The 16,727-nt window shown below is 35.2% G+C and overlaps 3 protein-coding genes across 3 annotated transcripts; 2 read left to right on the top strand and 1 right to left on the bottom strand.

Moving 5' to 3' along the window:
* Positions 1 to 6,122: 6,122 nt before the first annotated feature.
* Positions 6,123 to 6,536, top strand: LOC143556964 (protein SMALL AUXIN UP-REGULATED RNA 51-like). Its single transcript, XM_077046158.1, has one exon. It carries the CDS (start codon positions 6,123 to 6,125, stop codon positions 6,534 to 6,536), a length of 414 nt encoding a protein of 137 aa, XP_076902273.1.
* Positions 6,537 to 10,343: 3,807 nt separating this feature from the next.
* LOC143556963 (auxin-induced protein 15A-like) lies at positions 10,344 to 10,715 on the top strand. The gene has a single exon (XM_077046157.1). The coding sequence runs from the start codon at positions 10,344 to 10,346 to the stop codon at positions 10,713 to 10,715; it is 372 nt and encodes a 123-aa protein (XP_076902272.1).
* A 1,494-nt stretch (positions 10,716 to 12,209) lies between these two features.
* Positions 12,210 to 16,525, bottom strand: LOC143556975 (ABC transporter F family member 1-like). The gene is made up of 6 exons (XM_077046161.1): positions 16,490 to 16,525; positions 16,192 to 16,419; positions 14,158 to 14,231; positions 13,852 to 14,062; positions 13,532 to 13,766; positions 12,210 to 13,451 (listed from the first exon to the last, which is right to left on the bottom strand). The coding sequence occupies exons 2-6, from the start codon at positions 16,417 to 16,419 to the stop codon at positions 12,394 to 12,396; spliced, it is 1,806 nt and encodes a 601-aa protein (XP_076902276.1). The 5' UTR covers positions 16,490 to 16,525; the 3' UTR covers positions 12,210 to 12,393.
* Positions 16,526 to 16,727: the final 202 nt, after the last annotated feature.

Here is a 16,727-nt window from a genome sequence, read left to right as displayed (position 1 = left end):
GCGACGAGCGGTTTGGACGGCCCTATTATAAACCTCAATTTAAATTGAAATGATAACTGGGCTTTAGTCTAACTGCTATGCTAAATTTAAATGGGTTGAATTATTATGTAGGTCCATTATTTAACTAACTTTGCCAGTCCATTAAAGAAATTAAGGAAATCAATGATTTATGGGCTTGGTGCTGAAGTTGGCCGGTACGGTACCCATAAATTTTTTTTGAACGACAGCTTTTATTAAAACGGATAAACTAACAAGCTGCTAGAGCCAAAATCAAACAGTTTTAAAAAGAGAAATTAAACCAGTTATTCCAAACTAGAGCTTTGATCGAAGACCTATTTTTTAATTCAAAGAGAGCGGAGTTAAATAACGGTTATATTATGTTTAGTTATGCAACAATAGAATATTTTCGTCCTAATTAGGTTATACGTGATGTTAACAAACCTTAAATTGGTTGTGATCATTCGTTTCTTGTCTCTTATTATAGTGTTATGTGTGACCTACTAATTAATTGCAATTTAGGTTCATATATATTAGTATCACCCCAATCAAATCATTTTGTTTTACTTGTTAAAAACAAACAAAATGTTTAATACTAACTACGTATTCTTCATGGATCCAATACCATACTTACTCTAGCCATTTAGGCTAATTTGGTTTTTACATGACTTGATGACGGTCTTCATTGATCATGAGTCTAGTCTTTGGATAGGATGGAACACAATTTTTTGAGTCGTATTCTATTAAAGTGTCAATCTTTTGGCTATAACACAATATACATATAATATGTACGACTCGATTAAGAAAAAAATTTATGACATGTTTCCATAGATAATGTTTCAAACAATTTTTAAATACACGGGGTTCTACATGGGACTTACAAAATAAATAAAAAAATTATTTAAGTAAACTAGAGAGACATATCATAAATCCCATCTGAAGCTGAATAAACCCCCAAATCACATTGTCCGAACCCTCATCCACCCACGACCAATAACCATCTCCATCAAATATAGCGTATCATTCGCCCCTCCCTCGTCCTAAATCAAAACCACCCATTTGCCCCGAATATGATGTTAATCATCCCCTAGCACTATAAAAGTACCATGTCTATAGAGAACATATCATGTTATACAATACACATTTGTTGTTTTATTAGAAAAAAAATTCCAACTAAACTAAATAACAAAAAGAAAAGAAAATAAAATAAAGGAGAATCATATAAATATCATACAATCTACCGGTAGGATAGATGTGTTTTTGTTATGTTGGTGTTAGAGACGGATTCATATTGACAGTGGGACAAGGCCCACCGTCCAATCTTAATCCGTAGTGTTAATTAAGTAACAATCATAAATTATCATAAATTCAAAAGTAGAATTTTTTAAATTATCATGATATCTAAATGCTTCAACTAAATTTTTGACGACATAAATACAAACTACACCAAAAAGTGCATGACATGTTATTAAATTACATAAAGACAAAATACACAAAAAAGTATGACATATTATTGAACATGGCCATGGCCATGTCCATGTTTCTATGTTTTTCTCTTTCTTTATTGTTATTGTTATTATTATTATTATTTTGGTGGGGTGTGGTGTGCAACTATAGATAAAGACTTCACCTTAAAAAGGCTACATCAACTTGGATACACATTTATTTATTATTTAATATCTAATAATTAATTAATTGCTTAGATATTTTTAAATATAACAAAAAATATATATATAAAACACGTTTTCTATCATTTATTTACCAATACGGATATTAAAAATGATATTTTGGTACGGATTATAAAACACACAAGTCTTGATCAATATGATTATAGATGCTATTACAATGTATTTAGCCAAACAAATAAAGACAACGTACTTTTCTTGTAAATTAAACTCGACAAATCGTAAATCCTAGCCGTCAATGGCTCGTATGTTGTTTGCTTTACTTGTACATGTCGCATTTACATACATTGTCGTTGATACTAGATTGCATTCTTTAATGACGTGTAGTGAAATATTAATGAAACTATAACCTAGAAAGATGCTATAAATGAAATAGAAACTATATGCATGGTAAATGTCTTCTAAGGCGTATTAAAAACACCACACGAAGTCTGTTGCACTATATAAAATAAGTAAACACCGGAATACTCGTATAGCATATTATACAAAGAAATAACATAACTAAAACATTGTTTAGCTGGTAAACCTGGGTGTTGCGGTGAGTCAACACGAATCAAGTGGGTTTCGGTTATGTACGTTACGGTACTATAACAAAAATTTATATTTAAAGCAAAAAAATACTAATATTGGATGACATGGCACGCAATGGTGTTACCATGTGGTCGATTACAGGCTTTGCGACACCTAGCACCGATATTTATCTCATATATAAAATATATAATCTCTTATTGGCTACAGGGGCGAATCTTCATTGGGGCCAGCCCCCCCCCCCCCCCCCCCCTTGTTTTTTTTGCGCAGTAGTGTAAATTTTTCGTTTTCGACCGAAAAATTTTATACGTAGTGTAAGTTTAGCCTTTTTTGGCCGAAAATTTGAGTCCGGCCCCCCTCATTTGTGAAATTTTGTATACATTTTGAGCTCCCCTCCCGGTGCCTCAGTCCAAACTTCGCCACTGATTGGCTAGAAAGAAAGATACAGTTTTATCTTTTATCCTATAAATGATACATGTGTGCATTGAAAATTTGAGTAAAGGGGCACACAAATAACTAATCGGATGTTGACTAGTGCAAAGGATTCAAAATTGAATATTTTCAAATTATATTAACAGTAAAATTCTATATTTATTTAAAATTATTAATATATAAGCCAACGAAAATTAAAATAAATATCTCATATCAGTTATGCATAAAGCTTTAAAATCAGTATAAACGGTTAATATCACGTTTTAAAAAAACTCATTCAGATATTTGAGACATTTAAAAAAAATATCCCATATCACAATCAAAACGTCCATATTGTTTTAAATTCAACGTATTTAAAGTATTCTCTAATCTTCCTTAATGTCCGATATCACCATTGAGGGACCATACTGCAATTATCAATAAATTGACAATTGTTATAACTTGTATATAAGGGTTTATTTGTTAATGATCAGAACAAGATAATTAAACCAACTTATTGATAATCATAAGGCTACATGATAAGAATTACCAACTATAAATTCTAAAAGCATTCACAATTCGTACATCAAATTTAGTGAGTGGGGGTTTTTATAATATAGGGAGTGGTTTAGGGTGTTATGAGTGAATGAGAGAGGGCATACAGTGATTTTTCTGTATATTTAGAAAGTTACTGTAGCACCCTATAAATTTTTAAATATATTTTCAAAGTGGTTGTGAGTGAATAAGAAAGAAAAGACAATGATAAATATACGAAAAAGTATTATTTAATTAAGAATAAGAGAGAAAATGTTGTATGTTTTAGTGTTTTTTTGAATTTAGAAATATGGGAAGGGATGAGAATGTTCTTAACACATTACTGATGGTGTTTCTAAGTGAGTCAGGTTGAAGCTTCAAAATCAATATAGACGGTTGACATTCATTCTCAGAAACATTCATTCGGCTATTGGAGTTGGTTCCGAACACTACTAAAAAAAACATATTCAATCCCAAATGTTTGTAATCAACGCAAATTAAAACTAATTCCGTAACCACCGGACAAAAGAATTTCAAGAAAACTTGCATATTTTAGTCGTGTTTTTGTTGTTTTGTTAGAATAATATATAATTGCTTATTGGGTTTTGCATGCTACGAGGAAAAATTAAGAGTTGCATGCATATTCAATTCTAGACCGTTAGCTCCTTGCTAGTGTTTTAATAATACCCGTCATTCGAAGACAAAATCTGTATACTTATGTTACCCATTGCTAATCATAATTACTAAAAGGGAAAGTGATAGATATTTTATGATATTTATGTCTCATAAATAGTAATATAATGGAAGGAGGCCTTGTACAGTTGTACCTTTTGTACTCTTTAGAAAATTGTGACACGTACGTAGATAAAGTGTATTTTGAAGTTAATCATATCTTACATATGTAAAACAATTATTGTGAGGACCAATCTAGTTGGATTGACTTATGACATAGGGCCCTAACTCACCTGAGCAGGTTGCCTAATGACAAGGTTCTTTAGATCCTATATTTTAATCTATTTTATATCGATAATACTAAAATACGTAAATATCTAGATTTAAACCTAGAATCTCTCATCTAAATGTACAAGCGGGCTAGCCCTAGGCCCACATTGGCAATTATCTTAATTCTTAACCGGTTTACACCGACTTATTAAAGTATAGCACGACAGAAAATTCAAATTTGAGTTACTGGCCAGTGCTAAGCTAAACTTAAGAAACATTGCACGACATTTCCTAATATCCTTTACTAAACTTTTTACTAACGGCCGAGTCTAACTTGTTAGTTTTGTATGACGTGGACTTGTCAAAAACAATGATATGGATTAGTTTGGTGACATATAATTTTCTTTTTTTTGAAGTACAGTTGTGTTATAGTTAAAAACCAAGAAGAAGCATCCAAGATATGCTATTATTCAAGGTGATGTCACATTGAACTAGAAACTGAACGAAATGAACAAAATGACAAGACAGATTTATGAGAGAGGTCCTTGACTCATCCAACACATTTTTCCAGTGGCAAAGCTTGGACTGAGGCACTGGTGGGGGGTGGGGGGGCGAACTCAAAATGTATACAAAATTTCATAAACGAGTGGGGGGGCGAACTCAAATTTTCGGCAAAAAAGACTAAACTTACACTACGTATAAAATTTTTCGGCCGAAAACGTGTAAATTTACACTACTGCGCAAAAAAACAGGGAAGGGGCGGGGCCACCCCTGGCCCCAATGAAGATTCGCCCCTGCTGATTTTTCATCAATTATTATATTTTATTAAAGGTGGACCAAATGGTCATGTTTTCTTTTTTGTTTTCCTTTTTGTTTTTTTTACATACAACAAATCTTCCAAATGAATTACTTGTTAAATTTATTATATTGAGATATACTCTTCTGTTATATTGGGATACACTCATCTTTTGATTCGTGGAAAACTCTCACTTAACGCCAACGTCCGTGAACACTCACCCCATTACACGACAGTGTGGTGAGATAAAACTCGTTCGGTTCAAGGATCCAACCAGTGAACGTCATCTACTTGCTTAGTCTCTTATTATCACACTAGTGTTGCTGAAACTAGATGTTGTGGGCAGAAAGTCCCAAGTCGCGGCTACACTGATTTATCCAAAAAAGGCCCCATGGTTTTTACGGTATGAAATCGTTGATATAATCGATATTGATAATGTGGGCATTGACGACATTAATGTTGATGAGGATGAAGTTGATGTTAATCGTGCTGATATATTTGATCCAACAAATTGGGATAGACTTAACTCGAGCATGATTAAAATTTCGGCTAATTAAGAAAGGTCCTAACGAGATTATACTATTGATTAAGGTCTAAGGATAATCTTTCTTGACCGTTTGATACAACTATGTATATGAGAACTCCATCAAATAGGCTGGATATGTACGAATTATGAAGAGATGATTAACAACTTTGATTCCAACAAGTCAGCGGAGCCTCACAATTCATTTAACTATGTAAAAACTATTCATTTTATTTTCTTCATTGTTATAATAATTATCGTCGTATTAATGAATTTTACATATATAAGAGGTCATTTTTACTAGTCACACAAAACACCCGAAATCACTGGCTAGCTTGGTTTAGATCTTAGATCTCAATGTGCTCCCTGATCTTAATATAAACACTCGCTATTTGCGGCCTCTAATTTAGGTTAAGACCGACCGATGAGATTTATGTCATTAAATTTGTAGACTTATATACAGTGGACAGATGTGACTCTACATAAACTTACAATGACCCTTCATTCATCCTTATTTCAATGCACATGCAAATGTTACACCTTTATTCACACATTGACACAAATATTCTACTTGCATGAGTCTATAAAAGGATGCCAATCTATTTAGATCAATGTAGGATAATAATAATAATAATAATAATAATAATAATAATAATAATAATAATAATAATAATAATAATAATAATAATAATAATAATTAAACAAAATGGTTAAGTTCACAAAAACACAAACTTTTGCAAAGAAAAACAATGGGATTTTGAAGCTTAAAATGGTTATAGAGAAGCTCCAAAAGAGTCTTTCACAAGCCAAGAATTGGAACACCGGTTTCGGGTCGGGTCAGGAAACTGTCCCAGAGGACGTGAAAGAAGGGCATTTTGCGGTTATTGCAGCCGATGATTATGAAGAAAGGAGGTTTGTGGTTCCATTAGCGTACCTTGACCGACCATGCTTTCAAAGGTTGTTGGAGAGAGCGGCTGAGGAGTATGGGTTCGACCATGAGGGTGCGCTTATGGTGCCATGTAGCCCGAGTGAGCTCGATTGGATGTTGACACAAGAAGAGTCGGGTTCACGAAACAATGTCGGTTGGGGTTCATGTAACACCATTGTGGAAAGTTACTAAATTAAGTTGCATAGAATTTGAAAGACCAAATTAGATTTTCCTCTTTTAAAGCAAAGTTTAATGATCATTTGGTAGTACTTAAGTTGATTTGTTGTTATTGTCAAATAAGAATTGTTGTACTAATATTGTTTATATAATTATAAATTGTGGAAATAAGAATTTATAAAGATCACAAATTTTACTAATCAGACATATAAACAACACCGGTTACCCTTCATAAATATATTCATCCATCCACAAATATCTTTAATCACCATTTAAACTTCAATGTGTTTACAAATCTCCGTTGGACGTAATTTCAGACTCCAAGTCACAAGTCTGAACTTGAGAGATCAATATTGACAAGTCGGTCATGGTTGGTTATATTTCCTTATTATAATATGTTTCCTAATTGTATTGTAATTAAAATAGGTAATGTCTTAGCTAGAAAGTTAGGTTAGTCTTTATAAACCAAGTTATGGATAGACACTAGTGAGGGTGATGTGTGAGGTGTAACCGAGTTAAGGGTTCATCTAGAGACACACACAAGATGTAACCGAGTTAGGGTTCATCTAGATGCAACCGAGTTAGAGTACATCAAGAGTCAAACCGAGTTAAGGTTTGAGGTTTGTAATCGGTGTTTTGAGTAATATTTTCTGATTAATATAAATGAGAGTTATTCATTAGTTCGCGTTTGATTATGGATCCGGGACTTGAATCTCAAATGTTACTACAAGATACGGAGTAAAAATAAATTAATAACTTCACTTTATTGTATATCAAACCAGTATTTTTAATTGCTCTATGGTAAAATATATAGAGTGATGATTAAATAAAAAAAGCTATAATCTGGGAGTTAAAAGAAAACATATAATCTTAGGGAATATTATTCTTCATTATACTACTACACCAAATCTACTGTTACTCAGTTGTTAGAACTCAGAAGCCTATAGTCGAAACCAATATGTGTGAATATCTTAGAAGCCTGGGGTATAAACGTAGATTGGTGTCAAGATGCATCATTTAAACCCTAATTACTCTCACTATATGTGTGATCAATGTTGCAAAAATCCCGACTAGGCACGATTAATCCCTGATGAATCGCTAGTCCTCACTTTACTGATTAATTTTGGGCTGGTCGGCTAATTAATCGGTCAACGGTCAAATCCGGCCAAAATCGGCGGTTTCCGTCGAGATTCCGACTAAAATAAGCGGTTTCCCGCGAGATTCCAGCAAAAAAAGGCAGTTTCCAGCTAATTCCCGGCCAAAATATGTTTGCGTATGTATAAAACTGAAAATTACATATAAAAATGTGCGTGTATATATTCAACTGAAAAATATACATTAAAGTCCCCAACCCCACCGCCCGACTACCGACTAGCGATTTTTACAACATTGTGTGTGATAACTTTGTTCTTAACAACAATTCGTCGACTTTCTAGGATAAATGCATCACACATGTATTTTGCAGGATTTTAATCCTAAACCTTTTGACTATATCATACACCACTTAACAACTAGAATCAAAACCGACCATACAAATAATTGGTGGGCCTTCCTGGGACAGAATGTTAACCATCTATACTTAATACTAATTTTAACACTACATGCCTAACCTAGAAACAACATCAAGGAAACTCACAACTGTAGAAAAACTTATTCGAGTCAAGTTTCGAACCAGATACCTTAAAATCTCAAGCGTTAACCATTATCACTTGCCATTAAACTAGAAGACCCGATTGCGACTGAAAATAACTAATGGTTGGTATGAGAATTAATGAGTTGTGACCAAACTGGGCTAAGGTCCAGACTCTAGGCTAGACTAGCATGTTCAGATTTCACATGGGATGGTTAAATTACTTGTGCCTTTGTATAAATGTTTTGGTCCAAATGGGACATGATCATCACAAACAAATTAGGGTATGAGAGCAAATGGTTAACGGGAGTGTTTGAGAAACTGAAGGAGCTCATCTTGCAAACAAAGATGAAGGATATGAGTGACTTTATCTACATTTTCCTCTTCTAATCAACTAACCATAGAACGAAAATGGAAGTGGGCCCACCCCGTGTTACGACCTTGTCCGCGTCTAGCCGTCCACGAACAAGTTCATTAAGAAACCACGAAGGACCCGCACAATACGAGTGTCTATGACAAGCTTGTCTGTCACTTCCACGGAGGCATTCATGAGTACGCTGTAATAACAATGGTGCATTTGGTTCGTAGAATTCAATGGAATTGTAATTTGAATTCCGTCTCTTCTTGATGTTTTTGGTTTTAATTTTTGAATGCACTTTGGATAATTGACGGGTCACTAGTTTACCCGATCATTTCCATTCTTCGAGTACAGAACCATGGAGTGCTAGGCTGGCATGTTTCAGAAGGGAAGCTCATACATCAGTCCCGACCCGGAGACCACCCTCATGAGAAAACCACTATAGGTGATAACATTCCTAGTATGTCACTAGTGAAAAAGCTGGAACCCCTACTATGTAGAATTTGTTGGAACTGGATTTCAATTCCATTCTTAATTTATCTGTTGTCAAATGAATTGAAATTAAAATTAATTTCATACATTCTTTTCATTAAGGATTTCGATAGTCATTCTCACTTTAGTAGGGTGTTAAGATGGTTACTTGTTACTTGTTAGGGTGTAAAATAGGACGTAAAAGGTTTAATTCATGTAAAATGTAAAGTTTTAGTCGTTCGAAAAAAATCTCAATCATCCTTCCTAAAATAGGAAGGTGATAAGAGTTAAATTCCTTGTTGTTCAATCAATAATTGTAATTATGATTTTATAGATTGTTGTAAGATTTAGGGCTACATTATAGTCACATATAGATTGTTACACCATAGGTTAAGAACTTCAATTATATTAAAATATAGTGTCTACGTTGATACATAGTCCTTATATGACTGTATCATTCTATATTTACTAATGACTTATATGTTCGGAGATAAGATTTCAATTTATTTCAAAATATTCTACCACCAAGAGCACCCTAAAATTCAATAATCCTTCCAAAATATAAAGTTGATAGATTTTATTTTTATTCACAATATGAAGGGTATAATGGTTATATTTGTTAATTTAAAGGCAGATCGGGTTTTAATAATCCTAACATTATACAGTTGGCCTATAATAGAATATTTTTATTGGTGGTCCCACATTCTAATTAAAAAAAGTTCCGTTAAAAAAATCTTACCGGCGTTAAGTTTTATCATAAACTCAAGCTGATGTTTTATGGCTTTTGTTCGAAATCCTGATACGAGTCGATTAATATATATCTCGTAACGGTGCTCCAAACGACTTGAATTTTGTTTATTAAAAGTCCAAACACTCAAATCGAAGCACCGCTTCGTCGTGTGGAGCATCCTTTCAATGTTTACATAGTACAATTATAGTATAGTGTAAATAAAGCATAGTGTATTATACTACTTGTAAATATAATTGCACTATTTAATTTGTACGCTTATATATATATTATATGAGCGTGTGTATACACTTAGTGTTTGCGGCCTCTAATTTTGGCATACGACCGATGGGATTTGTACTTTCAGTTTGGATGTACTTGGTTGAGAGATCATTAAATTGTTAGAAATATAATGGATACATAAACATAAACTATGACCCTTCATTCATATCTTATTTCCATGCACATGCACTTGTTGCACCTTCATTCACAAACACATACAAACATATTATACATTTATACATACATCATAACTTATAACTTATATAAGCTTATTCTCTTCATCTAGTATAGCCTATAAAAGGATCTCAAACTCTTTGATTATAACTTAAAAGATATATAAGTTAATATAAAAACATGGGAAAGAAAAACAATAAAATGTTGAAGCTTAAAGTGGTGATCATAGAGAAGCTACAAAAGGGTCTCTTACAAGCCAAGAATTGGAACATGGGGTTCGGGTCGGGTAAAGAAAAGGTCTCGGAAGATGTGAAGGAAGGGCATTTTGCGGTTATTGCATTCGATGGTTATAATGAAGAAAGGAGGTTTGTGGTTCCGTTAGCGTATCTTGATCGACCGTGTATCCAAAGGTTGTTGGAAAGAGCGGCCGAGGAGTATGGGTTCGACCATGAGGGTGCGCTTATGGTGCCGTGTAGCCCGATGGAGCTCGAGTGGATGTTGACACAAGAAGATTCGGGTTCAGGAGATGAAGTTGGTTTGAGTTTCATGTAATGTTATAATTATGTTTTGGATCAAGTTGTGTAGAAGTTGAATTAAATTTTCCTAAAACACAAAACCAAAGTTAAGTTTATATATTTGTATACAAAATCAATATTTTTACATTATTCTTTTGTAAAATAAAAATATTGATGGAAGAATTAAAAATATTAAATAATGAATTATAAAAATTATATGAATACTCTTCGTTATTCTGACCACACCAAACCAACTTTTACATTATTTATTATAGAGTGAATTGTGGTTTTTGTTTATGTTGTTTGTCCAAATCTGCAGTTTTATTCTAATAGCTTTAAATTTGTGATTTCCGTCTCTGTAGTTTCATTTTACTTGCAATTAAAACCAAATTCATTAACTCCGTTAAGTCTGGTCATTAAACCTATCAGCGTGTTCCTCACATGAGGGGCATTTTTGTCATTTTTCTCTTCATATAAACCTCAGTCGTAATTCGCAAGTCCCCTCACGTGAGGGGTTGGGTGTGATTTGGGAAAAAAAGGACAAAACCGCCCCTCACGTGAAGGGTACGTTAATGGGTTTAACGACCAGGCTTAACATGGTTAATGAATTCAGGTTTAATTGCAGGTGACATGAAACCACAATGACGATAATCTCAAATTTGAAACTATTGGCTTAAAACTGCAGTTTACTCTTTATTATATTATGACTTAAAAGAAGCCCATAGCTCAAACCGGGATGTGTAAATATATCTAAAAAGTTAGGGGCATAACCGGAAATTGGCAGTATAAATAAACTAATATAAAACCTTAGTAATTTGTTGACATGATAAGGACCATGATTAGCTTTAAACATGGACACATAATAGTGAGAGCATTTGCTTTGATTGTACACTCAAAAGAAAACAACATTGTTAGGCCATAGGTAAAGATAAACATGTGAACAATGTTGGGTGTAAAGGACAAGTACTTGGTGGTACAAGAACTTACAAGAGATTTAACGAAATCAAACTTTGGTTGTTAGATCGTATTTACAATGGTGAGATGTGAGAATCGTCGTGGTTAGCACATTAAATGCTCTATTCTATTAACGGTAAGCTCACTTGTAGCATTTTTCTCACAGTAGATAATCAATGAACTGCTATAATAGTATATTAAATCGTACAGTTTAAACAATAAACTATGATTTGGGTGGTCTATTAGAGCAGGAGTAACTCAGTGTTTCCCCAAATTTTCTCGTATTATAGTCTGCCCATCGCACCGTGGACCATCAACGGGTACGGTCCGATGGGCAGGCGTCAGTGAGAATATAATAACAGCCTTTACAGGTGCTCTAATAATAAAAATGATGTGCTAAACGAGTTGCGCAAATCAAGCGCTGAGCCGAGCTAACAAAAGACTTCGCGGTTAAGAAAGTCGGACCAAAGCTTGAACTTGGTGACTGTATTAACACGGCTCGAACAGGCTCAAACTAAACTCGGCTGCAAATGTTAAAAAACATCTCAATAGAAAACAGAGCTCAAAAAACACAAACTAAATAGAAATCCAAATATGTCTTTAGAAGTACGTCATTACACTCTTCAATAAAATTGTAGCAATATGTTCTCGGCGAAAACCAAATTCAAAACAATGTCTAAAAATTGATTAACGATAGTCCCACCTCAGCATACCGGTCCAACCCAGGTTGCCACGTGGACTCAACAATCAACAAAACCGGTCTAGTTAGATAAACCAGCCTTACTCCTCAAATGCTCTTTGAAACCCATGATATCGCCTTCCCACCGAGTCACGGCTTGGTTTTCACACACCCATATCTCATGAGCCACCTGATTAATCAACCTAAAGTCGTGACTCACCAGCACCATACCCCCGTCCCATTCGTTCAACGCCTCGGCTAACGAGTCAATTGTTTCGATATCCAAATGATTAGTCGGCTCATCCAAAAGCAGCATCTGTGGTTGCCTAAACGCTAGCCACGCGAATATCACACGACTCTTTTGACCGTCGGACAAGTTCTTCATGGGCATCACTTGAGCCTTCCCGGTCAACCCAAACCGCCCAATAGCTGCCCGCATCTTCTCCTCTTCGTTTCCCGGGTACTCTCGCATCATGTACAACAAAGCCGACATGTCCAAATCGAGCTTTTCGGCCAAATGTTGGTGATACTGAGCGATCTTCAAATGGTTGTGTCGTTTCACCATGCCATCAAGAGGTACCAACTCCCCTGTCATCAGCTTCAAAAGCGTACTCTTCCCCGCCCCATTGGGTCCCACCAGCGCCACACGGGAATCCAAGTCGACACCAAAGTCGAGGCACTTGTAGATCAAGTTATCAGGCGTGTAACCAAAAGTAACCTCAGAAAACTGAAGTACAGGTGGCGGAAGCTTTCCCACGTCAGCGAACCTGAAAACCAAAACACTGTCACGAGTAACCTTTTCGGTCAGACCGCCACGTTCCATCTTGGCTAAGGTTTTCTCCTTGCTCTGAGCCTGTCGGGCTAACTTAGCTGAACCGTGTCCAAACCGGGCTATGTACTCCTTCATGTTAGCGATCTGGTCTTGCTCCCATTTGTATTGTTTCATCTGATTCTCTTCGAGCTCTGAACGCGTCTGAACGTATTGGTCAAAGTTACCAGTATACATCTTCAGTTTCTTACTTTGCATGTGAATAATATTAGTGCAGACACCGTTCAAGAAATCTTGCGAGTGTGACACCACGACAAGAATCCTCTCGAACTTCTTTAAAGTTTCTTCCAGCCAGACACACGCCTCAAGATCTACAAACCGTGCAAAAAAACGTTATAAAAACAGAAACTTGATAACTTTTTTATAAAATCTTGAAAAAATGACGACTCACCAAGATGATTAGTGGGTTCATCCAAAAGCAAGATGGTTGGATTCATAAACAAAGCACGAGCCAAAGCGATTCTCATTCTCCAACCACCAGAAAAATCACATGTTTTCTTTTCTTGCATCTTTTTGTTAAATCCAAGACCGTTTAAAATCTCAGCAGCACGTTTCTCAGCAGTGGATGCATCCATGGCATCCAAACGTTCATAGATACGTTCAAGTGCTTCACCGCCACCATCATCCTGGATTAAAAAGCAAACTAAAATTAAATACACGTTCCCAATTGAAAAAGTTAAGATTTTTAGTTATGTTTAGTTATGTTAAGACCTGTCCGGCTAAACGTTCAGCTTCTGCTTCCAACTTTAGCCTTTCTTCATCACAGTTCATAACAGCCTCGAGTGATGACATGTCAGAAGCTTCGATTTCTCTAGTGAGATGGAATATATCCATGTGTTCAGGGATTGGAAGCTCTCTTAGTCCGATTGAAGTAAGAAGAGTTGACTTCCCACAGCCATTCAACCCAAGCAAACCGTAACGTCTACAGAATAATAATTTAATTAACAAATACGGAAATAAAAGCATGTCGCAAACAAATGGTGCAAAGTGCAAAAACAAATGGTGCAAAGTGCAAACCTTCCATAGTTAAGCTCCAGCTCAGAATCAACAATAAGATCATGGCCATGAAAGGTGAGAGATAGAGACTCGATCTGCAATCAAAAGTTAGAATCCGAGTTACAATATAGTCAAAGGCGATAGCAAACACTGAAATGTACTAACATAGTTTTACATAGCAATGCCAAACATTGAGATATTTTTAGTAAAAGTTAGGTAAAGTGGTACCAAACAATAACCACAACAAGGATCTTTAGCTAACTTTTAAAAGTGATGCCAAACATTATGGTTAGATAAAACTGATAGAAGCATATATACATGAAACTGTCAAATTTGGTAACCCACTAACAAAAAATATCATATAAAGTATATAAACAATGTTAGGAAATTAGCAATAACTATGGGCATGTTCATCACTTGATTAAATATTTAATGCTTCACCGTATTACACACTTTTATAATATATGATTCCTACAAACCAAAACCCCTAAAACTAGTATCTGCCATCACAGATTGTCAAATCCCAAAACCTAGATGCTGTAGGTAGCAATTAAGGGTGAGCAAAAACTGAACCATAACCAAAAAAACAATTTGTCAACCAAAACTAGCCATAACCGACAAAACCAATGGGTTATTGTTAACTGAATCTGGTTAACTGACCATTTGTTATGGTTACAGTTAATGTGCATTTGTTAACCGACTTTAACCAAAACCGAACCTTGTATGTTTGTGTTTTTCCAAATTTTATACCACTATTTCCATCTTTTATATCTCCATTTCTATATTCAAACATTTAAATCCATGTTGCAACTTTCTATAACCAAGCTAAGAACACCATAACAGAACCATTTTCCAGCAGAAAAAATGTAAAATATATATAAAAACAATCAGATGCATCAATCAACTCAAATAACAAATAAAATACGTGCTGGTGTAATTTTAACATCCGTATTCATATGTAAACTTACATACAAATTAATCACATAATACTTATAAATACTTTTATTTTTATAGTTAATAATTTGACATAAATCTTTAAATCTAAATGATAAGATTAGAAAACTCATTAAAAAAATACTAAACACCTTTAATAAACAAACAAAAATCAACAAACATATTATCAAACATTCACAAACACAGCCTCCGTTCGTGTCGTTAATTTAAACTAACAGAACAAAATCCTACTTCACATTCATTTAGATATATAACGTCCGATCATTTACAACCCTAATCACTATAGGTGCAAACGGGCCAAGCTTCTCGCGAGCTAGTCAAGCTCAGATCAATAAAAAGCTTGCCTTTTTTGAGCTCGATCTGAGCCCGAGCCTTAAATGAAGCTCATTTAGTTATCAAGCCTGAGCTCGAGCCAAGCCCGAGCTTCAAATAAAGCTCATTTAGTTATCAAGCCCAAGCTCGAGCCAAGCCCGAGCTTCGAATAAAGCTCATTTAGTTATCAAGCCCGAGCTCGAGCCAAGCCCAAGCCTCAGATAAAGCTCATTTAGTCATCAAGCCCGAGCTCGAGCCAACCCCAAGCCTCAAATAAAGCTCATTTAGTCATCAAGCCCGAGCCCGAGCCTCAAATAAAGCTCATTTAGTCATCAAGCCCGAGCTCGAGTATACTAATTTTACAAAGAACAAGCTCAAGCTGAGCTAAGACTCGTCAAATGTTTTTCTCAAAAGTCATAATAATTACTAAAAACTTATACTTGATTCCCTAAAAATAGTATATTAACTACAAGTCAAGCTCAGATCAATAAAAAGCTCGCCTTTTTTGAGCTCAATCTGAGCCCGAGCTTCAAATAAAGCTCATTTAGTTATCAAGCCCGAGCCTCAAATAAAGCTCATTTAATCATCAAGCCCGCGTTATTAAAAACTTATATAATTTAATTAATAACCCGATCTTGAATAAACAACTCACGAGCCACGAGCTCAACTCGATTCCCTAAATATAATATCATTCAATCAAACTAAACAAATTAATACATCAATTCAATTCAATTCAAACAACAAACATAAAAGACCCAAATCAAATTAAACCCAATATAAGCTTCTCACCCGAATATCTCTGGACAACGGATGCGAACAAAGCACACCGGTACAAGTCCGATCGGAGATGGTGAGATTACCCATCCCATTACTCAAATTATCCGAACTCGAACTACCGTTGATTGTTGCCGCCTTAGCGGAGTTAGCGACGGCGGCGGCGGCGGCTTTACCTCCTCGTTTAGCAGCCGCGGCTGCCTTCTTCTGCAACGCCTTCTTCTTGCTAGCATCAGACACCATCTATATAACAAATAATAATATTGTTATTGAATCGGAACATATGTTAATAATAATAATAATAGATGGGTACCTTGAGATCGGAAAGTGAGAGATCTGGGATTAATTGAAGAATCAACGGCCGATTAGAAGATGGAGTCTTGTGATGTGAAGAAGAAGAGAGGCTCAGAAAAACGAGGGTTTGAGAGGAGAGTGGGATTTAGGGTGTTTTATACGGAGTAAGAGGGGTACACGTGGTCGTATATTGGGATGTCCATGCTTCGGGTTTAAACCGTGAAACTGTTTATCGGTTTGGTTTCATGATTAGTTTT

The sequence above is a fragment of the Bidens hawaiensis genome, unplaced genomic scaffold (genome assembly GCF_021521415.1).
Source record: "Bidens hawaiensis isolate Kalapana, Puna unplaced genomic scaffold, B.hawaiensis_p1.1 tig00018764_1, whole genome shotgun sequence".
In the NCBI taxonomy this organism is placed as follows: Eukaryota; Viridiplantae; Streptophyta; class Magnoliopsida; order Asterales; family Asteraceae; genus Bidens; species Bidens hawaiensis.
The sequence above is the reverse complement of the archived record's forward strand: the minus strand, read 5'-3'. Positions and strand labels throughout refer to the sequence as shown.